Source organism: Arctopsyche grandis, chromosome 3 (assembly GCF_051622035.1).
Source record: "Arctopsyche grandis isolate Sample6627 chromosome 3, ASM5162203v2, whole genome shotgun sequence".
In the NCBI taxonomy this organism is placed as follows: Eukaryota; Metazoa; Arthropoda; class Insecta; order Trichoptera; family Hydropsychidae; genus Arctopsyche; species Arctopsyche grandis.
Window position 1 is genome coordinate 7,691,434 of NC_135357.1, and position 16,169 is coordinate 7,707,602.

The 16,169-nt window shown below is 33.7% G+C and overlaps 1 protein-coding gene across 1 annotated transcript in view; it reads left to right on the forward strand.

Annotated features, from left to right (window-relative positions):
• Tpst (tyrosylprotein sulfotransferase) overlaps positions 1–16,169 on the forward strand; it is a 235,958-nt gene that overhangs the window by 216,267 nt on the left and 3,522 nt on the right. Inside the window, exon 5 of the mRNA XM_077426876.1 lies at positions 978–1,139. Within this exon, the coding sequence (XP_077283002.1) occupies positions 990–1,139 (150 nt within the window). The 5' untranslated portion in view covers positions 978–989. The remainder of the gene's footprint in view (positions 1–977; positions 1,140–16,169) is intronic.

The window sequence follows — 16,169 nt, forward strand, 5'->3', positions numbered from 1 at the left end:
AAAAACCATAATTCATTAATTAATTAGTATAACAAAAAAATAAAATTTAAGAAATAAAATTTTTATATATATTTAAAGAAATATTTTTTTATTTCTTAAATGTATTTTTTTTTTACTATAATGTGACCTGTGCTAAAATCGTAGCCTTGTCAAATTTTGCAAGATATACATAGTCTATCGACGTAGTTTGTTTAATAATCTTTTTCTTTGCGAATATATGTATATGTATATATGTATGTTGTGTAATTTTAAATTTTGTGTCTCAGCATGGCAAATATGGTTTGTATCATTATTAACTATATTTATGTCCTAACTTCATATTTGATCCACAACCTAAGTAGACAATTTGTCTGAACAAATTGTGAACACCTGAAAAAAATATTATTAGTACCATTTGTTACGTACATAGCTCAACTTACGCACCCTCGTTTATTGTTCTTCCAAAAGTATCGTTACTTTTTCTTCCTCTAATTTTCCCCGAAACTTCTTATATTATATATATATATATATATATATATATATATATATATATATATATATATATATATATATATACATTTATATATATATAACATATATTACCAAAGACATCCTCCCTCTTTTTATAAAACGCCGATTTCCTCGTTTTATTTATTCAAGTCGTTCAATGATACATTCGGGCGTAATTTAATCCACCTCTGCTTTCCAATTTTATATACATATTATTACGCATATAACGAATCAAATATTTATCACGGTTAAACATCTGAGCTCGAATAAGAAAACATTACTAATTGATAGGATTGGGTCTACCCACACACCTGCTCGTACAATATCAGACAGTATTACATTCATGCTTGTTCCTTGACTTTGGATACTTTTAAATTGGATACTTTTAAATTAAATTTATTTTATATGTAATTTCAAATGTGCATATACAAGGGTATTTTATTGATATTGTACTGCTGTAATATAATGTATTTTTATGATTGTTTCAGGTGTAGCGACATATGGGTCGCAGAATGCGCGCGCTATCTGCGCGTCGCGGCGCTGCTGGAGCATGCCTTGCACTTTGTGCATGTGCATTATTATATGTATTAGGTCCTCTGTGTGCGCCTTCAGATGTATCACTTCCGCAGGACATCATGGTCACGCATCAGGTAAATTTTCTGTCAATATCGATCTTAAGATGACCATTTTCGTAGAAATTTGTCTGCAGACCAATTTCTTGTTACGACAATCATCGTAGCTGAAGACACTATCCGAAACAAATATCTCAATTTTGTTTCAGAGAACCTTTTATTTGTTTAGCAATTAAAAAAAATTGCCGTTTGCTTTACACTTTACACGTATAATTATGTAAAAGTTTTCTTCATATATCAGGAAAGAAAATTTTTAGGCTTGTGAGATAGTTAATTTTCAAGGAATAGGATGGGACATCCAAAGTTAACCCAAACGGCAATAAAAAAATTTCAAAATATGTATGTAAATCGGTTTTTGACTTTTAAATAGACTAGACTAGACAAAATAAATGTATAAAAAATATTTTCGAATTACATATAATAATTTGTCTTCGAGAATGAGCACAATCGAGAGAACAATCGATTGAGAATGCAATATTCTATTTTTTTTTCTGAGTACCAATTTATCCGTATACAAATCTCTACTTGGTTGGCTTAATGGTGCTCACATAGTAACATGTGAAGTGATTTGTTTATCGTAGATAATGCTATCTGAATATTTTCATTTTTTTTTTTTTAATTTTTAAATACTTTTTATTATTACGAAATTATGTTCACAATACATCTTATATCTATTTTAATAGCTACTGATCTACTGATCATTTTCTATTTTGCAATTTAATTTAATTTGGTTAGTAATCATTAGAGCCTGGAATCTGAAGGGGCTGTTTATTGTTCAAAGATTGTAAATGCATTGTTAAAGGTTTGCCGAACCTTTTTTACAAAGGATTTACAACAATGGAACAATAGGTGGCACGTTTCCGGCCCCTTCAGATTCCGACCTCTAGTAATCATAGTATTAAATATATTATTCTAATGTAATGTACAGCATAATAGAAAAAAGAGCCCCAAAACATATTTACAATTAATATTTTCATTTGTAACCAGCGTTGTGGAGTAGTATACATATTATGCTTTCGAGCAGAGTGTCACGGGTTCAATTCCCACTAGATTCCCGCTGCTGCCCACACCTGGTTTGTGACTCCAGGTCGATCGTTTCTTATCAGTTTGCCAATTTTTCTGATTTTCATTGAAACTCTCTTGCTTATTTCAAGTTATTCAGAGTCTTGAGGTTCGCCAATTTGATTATAAAATGCTGCAAAATTTTCTCCATAGATTGATCACTTTGGATGTTTGAATAAATTCGCATTGTATAAAATGTTTGTACGTTGTATTGATTGATTGACTATATTTATTTGTTTAAAGTGCACTCATCGTTTTTGAGCGATCTGCGAAGGCGAGTGTTCATGTTCTATGAAATAAAATAAAATAAAAATAAAAATCTAAAATATAAAATTATAAAATTTGAGTTGAACGAAAATCCTCTGAAGGGAATATGCGATTATGTATTTTTAGCAAACTTTGACGTCAATCGACATTTCCGTGCCTTCAGATACGGGGAGGCTGGTAGCGCATTTGCGTCACATCCCCAGTAGAAAATGTTGATAAATTATTAACATGCAAGACGTCGCGTGCGTCAGGTGCAAAGAGACGAGAATTATTCTTGACAGGTAGTCCGTAGTCAATATGAACTTACATCGATGCGATTCTATTGGCAAGGGAAAATTCAATTTATCGAGAATTCAATATCCACGTTCGATTGAACGTAATTCATTTCTTTTGTCTATACGTTCGAGTGGTGGAAAAGCATTGAAAAATGCGCCACCTCATCGATTAATATCGACGACGCGCTTTCCTTTCAGTTTCCCTGGACCGTTTTCCCGCAGCACAGACTTAGCGGTATCGCTGTCGGATAGGCGAACCGAGCGGATTATGATAAATGCTTTATTTATTCCGCAATTAAAACTTCTTCTACGCGATTTTAAAACAAACCGCGGGTAGAAGTTCTCAAATTACCTCCGTCCGGAATAAATCGCCTTTTGATGCGGAATAAATTCGTTCGAGAGTGAAAAGTTTAGGTATTAGGGTAGGTATTTCTCTAAATAAAAATCTTCACTTTAAACGGAAGCTGTTCTGCGGCGTATGCACAGGTGTTTCGAATGCAAAGGTTCAAACTTTAGATTAGGGCTTGAAATTAAATTTTTCGGCTGAAAGAAATTTCACAAACGTGTCGACTTAAAAACTTTAACACTCATATGAATATATGTATGTACATATACATATATAAATTACTGTACAAGTGCATTTTCTTTATCTACATATATATATATATATATATATATATATATATATATATATATATATATATATATATATATATATATATATATATATATATATATATATATATATATATATATATATATATATATATATATATATATATATATATATATATATATATACTTTTTTCTTTGGGTTTTAATGCGTGATGTAATACATATGTACATCATATGTGTCACATTTGCACCTAAGTACTAACATTTTTTTCAGACATAACAGGACATATGCAATACAACGTGACATATGTATGTATATGGACAATTTAAACTTTTTATATACACGGCAAATTTGTGAGAAATACAATATGTAGGTAGCATTTATAAGATTCAAAAAATTCGAGATGCTTATAATTCGAATTTATGAAAAACTGAGGGGGAGGATACCGATTTATTGGATCCGTCATAATAATTACCTAGAGAAATTTGAAAATTCTAACAAGAAGCGGTTGATCTGTGTTTTTAATAACCACAAGATCTCGCCAGCAGCGTAGTTGAGGAAGGTGGAAGGTAAGCCCAACCGGCCTTGTTTTGCGCAAGGACCAAGGCCGAGAAACCAGACGAGACGAGATTGGGCGTTCAAACCAGACGAGATTGGGCGTTCCTAAACGATATCCACCTCCTTTCCAAACTATAATTAACAGCACATTGGAACGCATCCCTGCTTTTCCTTAAAAATATCGAACGCATCCGTATTTTTTTGGGCGAAACCAAGAATTTTTTATGTATAAACAATTTCATTCAATTTCAAGACAATATATTATGTGAGTGAAAACTTTCTTATGCACAGTGTAACGAATAGAATATTTGATTTTTAAATGCTTTTTATTATTACTAAATTATGTTCACAATACAATCTTATATCTATTTTAATAGCTACTGTTCTACTGATCATTTTCTATTTTACAATTTTAATTTAATTTTTTTAGTAATCATAGTATTATATTATTCTAATGTAAATGTACAGCATAATAGGAAAAAGAGCTCAAAAATATATTATATACTCTATAGAAACATTCCACCCCCACTTCTTTTAGCTGAAATGAAACGCGGTGAAGCCTTCCTTCTGTATCCTCTTCTTGACAATTACCTTATAAAATTAACCTTTTTATTACCTGTTGTATACATGTACATAGATTTCTCGTGTGTAAGTGAGTTTCACTTCTGTAATATACAAAAGTTCGAATAAATGCGAATATTAACCCTTTTCATACATATTTATAGACATACTCCTAACTCGATGAATACGTTATCGTGAATAGGTGAGTAATTTATAAAGGGGTTAAATATGCTTACCTACGATATATACACGTAGCCGACTTTTCCAAAGTGACTCCCCACCTTTTATTATGTTGCGCTGGCGAAAGGGAAATATTATGTATGCATGTATGTATAGGGAGTGTGCTTTTCTCCGTCTTCTTTATTTTTATGCAGCGAAACGAATTTCCCATGCGCATTGATAAACATGCTGTATGTAGAAAATAGGGTGTATGGAAGGGATGAGGGGGGAGGGGGGTGAAGGAAACGAAAACGTACCTACATGAAAATTCCAGGAAACGTGTATAAAGCACGAGTCGTTTCGTTTTATTATTGTATTATTGTAATGAGGAATTTAAACCTGTGGGTTAATAAATGCGCTGGATGGTTAGTTTTTTTTGTGCCTCCTTATGCGGTGTGATTTACATATTTTACCTACTGTTTATCTTAACGGGAAAGTTGCTTAAATAAAAATAACTTTTTTTTAAATATGCGTTGTTTTAAATTTAAATGTTGTATAAACTTTAAGAATATTTTACATTTTTTTTTAATATTTAAAAGAAAGTATTTTAAATATAAACATATATTTTTAAAATATACGGCTCTAAATTTAAATAATATTATATGAACATAAATTTTATTCTACATTTTTTTAATATTTTTTTATAAGTTTATTAGTTTTCTTATTTTACATTTTTAATGGACATAATCAGGAACATAGCTCAGTGGTTAGCGTATAATGCTAACAACTGAGGGATGACGGTTTCGTCACAAGTCGATGCTTTCTTATCAGGGTTTGACAATTTATCTTATTTCGTTGTTGAAATGGTTCTTCGTCAATATTAGCCACCTACTCTCTATTTCTCATCTCTATAGTACATATATTTTATTTATTTTCAAATATCGTTAAAATTTAAATTAATTTCAATAACTTCAATTAAAAATATATATTTAATTGTTTTATATGAAAACAAAAAAAAATAGTTCAAAACCTCGCTAAAAAAGATATTATTATTACGTATTTTTATATGGCGGGAACGATTTTTCAATTAACGTTTAAAAAAAAAGCCGAATTGAAGAATTGGGTTTGGCGTGGTGTTAGTGACCGTAAGCTCAATTTAGACCTATATGAGGCTATTTTGAGATCACTGGTTCGACTCCACCGCAAGTCTCGACGAATTTATCGATTTTTAACGATTCATTCATTATGTTCGGCTAGCGTTAGAACACACACACACACACACACACACACACACACACACACACACACACACACACACACACACACACACACAAACACACACAGATTACCGTCTGTAAATATATGATAATATTAAATATATTTTATTAAAACTGAAAATTTTCCAAAATAAATATACATACAGTTTCATCATCCAGTGGGTTTCCGGAAACCTTTTGTTCAAAATTTAAAATTTCCAGAAACTTGCTAAATGTCATTATAAATACCAACCGACAAGCAATCTTTATTCAAAATCCACATACATATGTATATATACAGATATTTTTAAAAAATGTTGCCTTCTGTGCATGTTTTTACTATATACTAGCTGAACCCGGTATGCGTTGCAACGCCACAATAACGCATGCATTCCCTGTTCCCGTTCCCTATCCCGTTCCCATTCCCGTTTCCATTTGTCGGAAAAACGCAGGCAGCGAACACGTTGGTCGCCACGCGAAAACATTTGAAATTATAGCGTTGCAATGACACCCATTCCCGTTTTTTCCGTTTCCGTTCCCGTTTTTTTTCACAGTAATCTTCCTGGACATGCATACAACAAATCCTGAAAGTTCCATCGTAATCGGTTCAGTGATTTAGGAGCCTATTCGAGACACACACAGACATTCATTTTTATATATGTATATATGTAGATGTAGATGTTTAATCTGCTTTAATTGAATAGCTATTTGATCTTCGATCAAATTACGCTAGTTAGAAGGATATACGAACCACGATCATTAAAGCACCTGGCTAGCAATACAATCAGCATTGGACCCATAAGGGTACATGCGCCGTGCCCGAGGATCAAAATATCGCTTTCCGCACCATCTAATCCTGGAGACGCGGAGTGCGACAACGTAACGAGCAAACCGTCGGGATTGCGCGGCCGCGTATAATCAAAGTTTCCAGCGCACGTAATCCTTCCCGGTCGGCACGTGACCTTTTAGTCACTACCGTGTCTCAACGCGATTTTTTTTTTTGACATCTAATTTGGCGTCGAAGCTCTAGTAGCACGTACTGCCGGGATAACTCCCTAGCCTCCCAACCCTTCACGTACTCACACACACACACGCGGCCATTTCGAGTCAGATGAAGTGAAATAAAAGTGTTGCGTGCCGACTGTGCGAAACCCCCACGGGGGGTGACACTAACCCGCCCCAGATAAACATCGGGGTGGCTAATAATGTCGCAGGTAAGATGTGAAGGGTCGTCAGATTTACGGACGTTGGCATCGTTTTGAAACAATTTAGTGCTTCTGCCAGGTCATGGGATTGTGTAGGGTGCGTGAGCGCACAGTGACTCGTTTTTAGTGCACCGGATTGAATTATGCCATTCTTATATACATTGCTGGTTGCCTTACTTGACGAAAAATTTTAAATTTTAGATTCGTTATATAACATACGATATAAAAACCAAAAAAAAATAATTTTCGCCTTGGGAGGGTGTCGAACTCGTAAACTTCCTACTGATAACTCGAACGCGTTACCGTTGAACTTATCATCTAATATCTAATTTCGAAAGAGACTTTGTATGTAACTATTGTTGGTTCGTAAATTCGTGACATCATCGAACAAATGAATATTCATATAATATAAAATAGTGGTATAATAATGGTTTTACCCGGCTTCTAATCTAATAGTAAACATTTTATTAAATTTATTTGAATAGTTTAAATTTATATAAATTTATTTGAATACCCATTTGTTTTTTTAATTAAATTGACTCACGAACAAACAAACATATATACTCTTTCGACATTATATGTATACCAGAATCCGAAGAGAAATCGGGTAGGGCTTTGCTCCCGGTGGCTTCACCCCCTAGGTTTTCACCCCCGAAGGCTTCGCCCCTGGGGACTTCGAAACCTTTGAATTGAAAAAAAATCGAATCGGCGCCTATGAATCGAAAAATAAATAAATCGAATGTGTTGTTCCCAGCTAAACAACTAACCAACCAACGAATGTTACGTATAGTCTTTTTCCAAATTATATATTAGATTCAAATAAATTAAATAAAATATTTACTATATGATTGATGTTTAAGCGGTTTATATAACAAATACCGAGCGAAGCCGGGTAAAAACACTAGTTTAATATAAATTAATATTAAATGCTCTTTTTATACATTTGTATATATATACATATTATATTATTACTCTCTCGGCAATTATGTGAGATAAAATCAGCAAACTCTTTTCAAACAAGTCTTCTAAATTAGTTTCACCTCAAAATTTTTTTGACCTTCGTGAAACTATAGAATTACAAATAAATGCTATTTATTGTGAAATTAATTTCAGAACGATTTCGAAATCATAATTATTATATTGAACATTATCGATGACGACGTAATTTCTTCTTCCGTAACCATAGAAGAAATGTCTAACGAACTGTATCTTTGAATAATTACAGCTGTTATTATTGTCACTAGATACTATGTCATCCATAAAATATCATTTGAAAGAGTTGAGAAATAACTCAATTGTCGTAATTTTATCTGGCACTTGTTGTAATAGTGAACCACCGTGCGTCCGTTCAAAAGGGTTCAGTGTGTATTGAAAGAAGCGTTCCCTATTGTAATGGAGCTATTTCGGGACGCGTAATGGGAAAACTTGATACCGAAAGGATGGACAGGACACGTGTACGAAATGCCTCCTCTGAGCTGAATTTCAAATCGTGAGAGTTGTTTGTTTTGTGGGCAAAGTTCGAAAGGGGGGTGCGTAGTGTTGGAACTTTATTATTATACTTTTCAGGTAATAAAGTTGTTCTTGCCATATCGAATAACAATCGCTTGATGAATATTTTGCACCTTCTTAACCAAAAAGTCCTTGAGTAAAGTTACATATGAAAAATATTTTCCTCTGACATATGTACATATAAACATATACATACGTAATATTTCTTCTCGTTGCCAAATATGCAAACTTTTAAAAAAAAAATTGAGAACATGTTGCCTCTTTATAACCGTTATGGTGATGTAAATAAGTTTAAACGAAACTTATAATACTTCTGTACAATGTTTGACCATAGATTTCGTGTTTAATTTTATTTTTATTATTACATTTTATACCAGAAAGGCCTTACAGGTAAACCCAATGCGCCTTCCTGGCCAATTACAAACAACGCAGCATTTACTGAAAACTCGCAAATTAACGAGACATCTATGAATTGTATATAAATTTTATGGTATATTAATCATACTCATACCTATAGTGGTGACATAGTAGGTAGGAAGGTTTTTAGCCAATTTTTAATCGGGAAACTTTTCAACAATAAAATCAGGGAAAATTGGCAAACTCTGATAGGAAACGATCGACCTGAAATCACAAATATCCAGGTCTGACCAGCAGCACTATAGGTATGTATGTTCAAATTTAAAATCAGGGGTGTCATTTGGGAGGGGCTGGGGTGGGTGGCCGCCCCCCCCCCTAGATTTGAACGGGACTATCCACGTTGTTTCGTGTATTATTATGAATTATATGATATTATAATAATAACATTATAGTTTTCAACATTTATTTAATGCTAATTTTAAATTTTTGAATTAAAAAAAACATTCAATGTATTTTCAGGAGATTATTTTGTACTTTGTAAATATGCGTTTATGCCCAAATCTCTTTATTTTTTTTTAAATTAACCTACTATTAATTGTATTGATAAATATATTTAAATAAAAAAAATTATTAAAAGAAATAGAAAAATTCATATACACTTATTTAATTTAATATAATACACCCCCCCCCCCCTGGGAAAAGCTGAAATTACGCCATTTTTTGTAATTATAAAATAGAGTTTATATAATATTTTTAATATGTACTACTTCTATTTTCGAGAAAAAACGGGGGGAGGCGCAGAAAAATATTCAACACAAAAGGGGGCCACGGTCTAAAAAAAAGGTTGAGAAACGCTGCTCTATACTTTTATACTACATGATTTATGAAACTTAATTTTCATGTATTTGTATGAATTGTATATGAAAGTTCATTCAAATGGAAACAATATTTAACGAGCGTTCTATTTACAATTCAAATTAAATATTGAAATTTTTCTCGCATTCGGCAAACGCCTGTTTTTTCTCCAGTCCATACGCAATTCGAAACAATTATTTTTTTGATTCTTATATCAATATTATTTTGTATGTATGTACTCGTGTGCGGAAGCACGTTCTATGTACATTAATATATACCAATTTATTTTCTGTTTGGATTTATTTTTAATTAAAATCTTATTCTGTTCCGTGTTGAACGAGCTGTTCAAACTTCCTAACTTTCACCACCCCATTGAATCGCTCTTGACGAGAGCAAACAGCATCTTATACTTCAGATGAAAAAAATTTAACAATTCACAATCGAAAGTGCAAATGCAATCCGCACCAGCTGATTGGCACATAAGCGAGCGCTTTGGCCGCGCCAAATCCTCGTTCGCCGAAGTTGGACTTAATTAAAGTCCTGAAATGTCGATGGGACAATGTCGGCATCGCAGTGGAAATTCACCAAGTCCTGCAGGATCGAGTGGCGAAATATCGGTTTAATTAAACTCAAAGTCGCTTTGTCCACGTCGTTATAACTCGAACATGGTCCTGGCAATCTGCAAAATCTGGTCCCTCTCACGCTTCCTATTAATTCAATTACGACGTGTTTCAATTGATCTCAAATTTCATTTCAAAACTTTGAACTTTTGCCGAAACTGATACGATCATACCCGTTTATGAGTGTGTTTAAACTGTGTATATTTTATATGTACATATGTACATTGTAATGTATGAAATGAGAGTTTCATTGTTTGAATAATGTCTTAAGCAAACTTAAATTAAGAGTAATCCAAATTAGCGAGGTCGTTATCACAAATAATCCTTTTCGAATTAATGAATATGTTTACCAAATTTACTATACGTCTGCGCATCGGCATTCGTGTGAACATGGGTTTCGCCCAGCTTCTGTTAGCTCAAAATTATTTTCTATGTATATAAATTTACATTGAAAAATTAGTGTGGGTTGTGTAGAGGGGTTTCCGAGATAGAAAGTTGCAGTGGGTAGTTGTAGAGGTACTTTATTGTTGTTGATCCGTTGACCAGCCAGCTCTGAATGTTAATACACAGCGTGTACTCTCAGCACAAAAAGATCATTGGTCGATGAGAAGCGAGAACTTGTTGGTTGTTGTATACTGTATAGGGTTTATTCATACACCAAGGCCTTTTTGGAACCAGGATGTGATAAAAGGTGACCAGTGCTAGTAATCCAGTGGTCGACGAGTACCAATCACGTTATCTCTAAGTTACAATATAAATATGTTTATTCGCTTGTTCGCTATGTAAATCTAGAGTTTTCTACATGGTTCGTATACATTCTATGGCATTTCCTTAATAATATGAATACATAAAAAATTCAGTGTGCAAGGATAATGTTAAAATATTTATCACTACACGTATCATCGTATTATTGAGGGTTTTTTTTGTAAAAAAAAGTTAATTTTTAACGTTTTATGGATGAACATATTGTCGCGTGAACATTTTGTCCGTGAACGTTATTTCGTGTAGACATTTTATCCGTGAACGTTCTGACGCGTGAACCTTCTATCTGGTACATTATGTCGGTGAGCGTTTGTTCGTGTCACTGGCTATCTCAGCTATGTATGTATGTACATATAAAACATTAAGGGCGAAAGCACACTGAGTGGTACGTGATTTTTTTAGATACTTTTAAATATTTGAAAAAACGCAGCACCCGTAGTCCATATACATATGTACATGGTACACATTCCCAAAAATCACCCCCTGGAGTATTTCCGGTGATATTTTATCCTTATATTTATCATTTCTTGACAGTGATCGATAACGGTGAATCCCATATTTGAAGAAATGTCGGAGAAACTTGTCGGTTGCATATGAATATGCATATATTCTGCACTTGCAAGTACACCTGAATTCGGCTTGGGGAACACCCACTATTCACGGTCACAGCGGGAAGCCAAAGACACGTGACGTCCCATACCACTCAGTGTGTTTTCGCCCTAATCATAATCTGTAGCTAATATTCTTATTCAGCAAGGCAGTCAACAATGATCATGTCATGAAAATGATCTCGACATATTTTATTTTATTTTTACATAGATATATGTATACCAGGAAGGCCTAAAAGGTAAACCCCAATGCGCCTTCCTAGACAATTAATTATAAAACCATTGCAGTATTTTTTATTACATAAATCGCTATATTTCAAGAGACTGGAGAACACGAAATTAACAATTAATTAATCCATAGAGACATCTGCGGATTTAGACTTGTTCATACATTTTTATATATTGTACATAAATCAAATTCAGATATTTGTGACATAGCGAGTAGGATGGAGGAATCATTTCAACAATTAAATCAGATAAATTGGAAAACTCTGATAGGAAGCGATCGACTTGGAGTCACAAATATCCAAGTTTAACTAGCAGCATTAAAGATTAGCACGGTATCGAACCCGGAAACCTCTCGGTACCAAACATAAACGCAACCACCGAGCCATGCTGCTGGCTATGATATGTATAATATGCGAATGTGGAATTGATGTTTTCACATTTGTTCCAATTCTCAGAATGCTACCTACATAGCTTTATTTCCTCCATATATCTTCAACTAATGACTAGAGCCCGGAATCTGAAGGGGCTGTTTATTGTTCAAAGATTGTAAATGCATTGTTAAAGGTTTGCCGAACCTTTTTTACAAAGGATTTACAACAATGGAACAATAGGCGGCACGTTTCCGGCCCCTTCAGATTCCAACCTCTACTAATGACCCACGTGTTGGAGCCAAATGTGTCTACTTTCCATCCGATAAGTGAAATTCTAAGATTATTGAAAAGAAAAAAGTTGTCCCAAAAGTTAATCCGTCTCAGAGATAAGAACACCTTGGACGAGGCGCGAACCCGTTAATACCCACCCTTTATAATCGGTTTAAGGGAGGGTTCGACATCAAAAAGGCTCTTTTCCGATGTCAAACGACACGTACGCTTAGACTCCCTGGATAATTCCGTCGTTCGGAATTAAAAAAAAATCGACCGAGAGGGGGAGTCAATCCACCCTTGAGGTTTTGACGATCGCTCGAACTTTTAATCGGGTTGTAAATGACTTTTTGAACTTCCGCCGCCTAGAAATGCGCACATAGGAAATAATATTAATGTGTAGATTGGGTGGGTGGGTGGGTGGGTGTATTTCTCTATTCAGTCACAAAACTGACATACCCACACAGCATTAGAAAGTTTGCTTTTTTTTAATACGCTTGCAGGTTGACGTGACGTTTTTAATGAAAAAACTTTTCCACTCCCTCGGTACTTGGCGCATGTACTTACTTCAGAATTACCATTTTCGTGGAACTTGCTTGTGTGTTCATTAAACTGGATGTTGCGGTTTTGAGATCCGTTAAAAGTAAGGTGTGACCATACGTCCCGTCTTGGCCAGGACTGTCCCGTTTTTTATTTACTAACCTCTTCTTAGTTCAGAATCGATTTTGTCGTCTGACGAAGTTTGGGTTCTTATCCGATCGTTTTCAAACTTTGCCATTTTGCTCGGTTTGGTCATCAATATAAGTGGAAATGACGTCCGCCATTATCATGGTGAAAAATAGTCGTAATAGACACGTTTGAAAATACTGCATCTTCCTTCACCGTGACGTCTATCGTCCACACTGTCCCATTTGTCCACACTGCTCTGATCTTTTTTTTCCCCCTTTTCGCCTCCTCCCCCCTTACTATGGCAGATGGAGCACTTTGCCATACTCATGATCAAAGTTTACGGAGAGAATTGGTGATTTCTTAATTAGGTTTTTATATATCGTCTTAATTTTATAAACAAAATATAGAAAAGGTTTTTTTTTTCGACTAATTTAAGTGCTCGTAAAATTGTTTGATTTGAACCGTTTTGTCTGTCCACTGATGATACACCTAAGATTTATTTTATTTTTTCGATGTTGTTTTTATTTCCATATTTTTCCTTGTTTTTCCAAATTTTTTTCCCAAAAAGAAATATCACTATATAAATATACATTTACATACACATACATTTGTATGTAGGTATATTCATTTAAAATTAACATTTAAATAATTTGTTAAATAATTCATTTTACTTTTTTCTAAAAATAAATTACCTTATTTTCATCATAATTATTTTTAAATAACCGTACAATACAATATTATATTATATTTGATTTTAATTTTAAAGAAATTTACGATCCGGTAAATATTATATCACTTAGATATATATTATAACTAGCAGCGTGAACTAGTGTTAGCGTATTATGCTTTCAAGCAGAGTGGTCAAGGTTCGATTCCTACTAGTAGCTGTTGGTCAGACCTTGGTTTGTGACTCCAGGAAATTCGTTTTCTATCAGAGTTTGTCATTATTTTCTGATTTACATTGAAACGGTTCCTGTAAATTGGTATCTGCTTTCCAATCTCTCTTGCAACTTTCAAGTTATTCGGCGTCTTAATAAAATGCTGCAAAAATTTCTCCATAGATGTCACTGTGAATGATGTTTGTATGAATTCGCATTGTATAAAATGCTTGTATTGTTTATATTATTGTATTGCATCTGTATTAGTACACTCTTCGCTTAGGACTGATCTGTAAAGACGAGTGTACATGTTCGATTGAAATAAAAAAATAATAATAAAAAATATATATATACAATATAATATTTACGATATTAGAAATGAAAATTAATAAAATCAAAATTAATCATTTTATTTGTTAATTTTACACGTTCAGGAAATCAGCCCGCGGCGTATTAACATCGGATATTATTTTAATTTTTTTATCTTGTTTCTATTTCCCTTGTACACAATCATTGTACATTCTGAAAAAAATATATAATTCCTTGACAATATTATTAGGTTATTTGAGGGAATAATTATAAAATTTTTGGACGTGCAACACATATTTTTATGTAGGAATTTTTTATGGGGGGAATTTTTTCCTCCTAGTCACCCTAGCCGCTTTTTGGCCATTTTTTTTGTCTAAAGTTTTTTGTTTACATTAAATACGTCAAGAGCTACAACTCAACTCTGCGGTTTTTATAAACTAATACATACATAAATACATTTTTCATTATTACACATACTTGCTAGACGAGTTTTAATTACAATTTAGTTCTAATCTGTCAGTTTTTGTGGTTTTTTTTTGATTGATAGTCCTCGGTTTTCTTTTTTTTTTTTGCTTCAATTAATTTAAATCTGAAGTGTGTGCTCGTTGGAATGCTTTGAGTTTTGGTGAAAATGTGACCTTTATAACATGAACACTGCGTGCCGCAACTTTCAGATTCTTTCATTGAGTAATGTCTGAAGTTTTGACGCACAAAAGGTCACAAATTATTCGTAGTAGAAAAAAAGTAAAACGTGAGGCGGACAAAAAAAAACCCGGAGAATTTCGCAGGGCGGTAAAAGTAAAAAGCAGATAAAGCGCGTTCAAAATTGAAAGATCGCTAAATTGTTGCCAAGTTTTCGACGAAGGCGCCAAAAGTTCCGAAAAACAAAGCAGGCCAAGCCCTGATAGTGTCGTTCGTCCTTTTTGCTACGAAATTAATGATTATTTGAGTGACTTTAACCCCGACTTGGCGTTTGTCAAAGTTTCTCCAGTGAGATTTTTCCCAAACGTGTTGCTCCGTATAGCGAAATGGGGTTTGACAGTTTGGAAACTTTCGCCGTTACGATTGCCTATCGAAATTTGCAATCTTTGTAACTGCAATTTGACGTTCGTTTGACGCGATTTCGCACTCCGCATATCAGATACAATCCAAAAAAAAAACCCCTCCAATGCAGCAATTCTGATAAATCGAAAATAAACACCCCTTAAGCTTAAAGGTTGCCTAGAACTAGCCGTCTGAATTAACATTTTCTAACCACAGAATAAATCAAGGCACATTAGCGTTTATAAATCCTGAAAAAAACTCAAGCTTCGTCCTATTCGGCTTACGTAAAAGCTACTTTGAATTGTAAATTCGCTCATTTGGTAAACTAATAATGTAGAAACCCTTTCCTTTTGGTCGTTCATTTTTACTTTTTTTTTTCATTCTTTCTGCGGCTCACATAATAATCGGAAACCTAAAATTTCCATAACAATCGAGCAATTTGTAATCCGTTATTCGGCGAATCGCTCAGATTTTCCTTTGAAACGACGCGATAAATCCGTTACGTTGAATAGGAAGTGTCGCGTGCAAGTTTTCTTCAAGAAATTGATCGATTTTTCAGGTTTTCTAAGTAGCCAAAAGTTTTACACAATGTTTTAAATACTATACTAA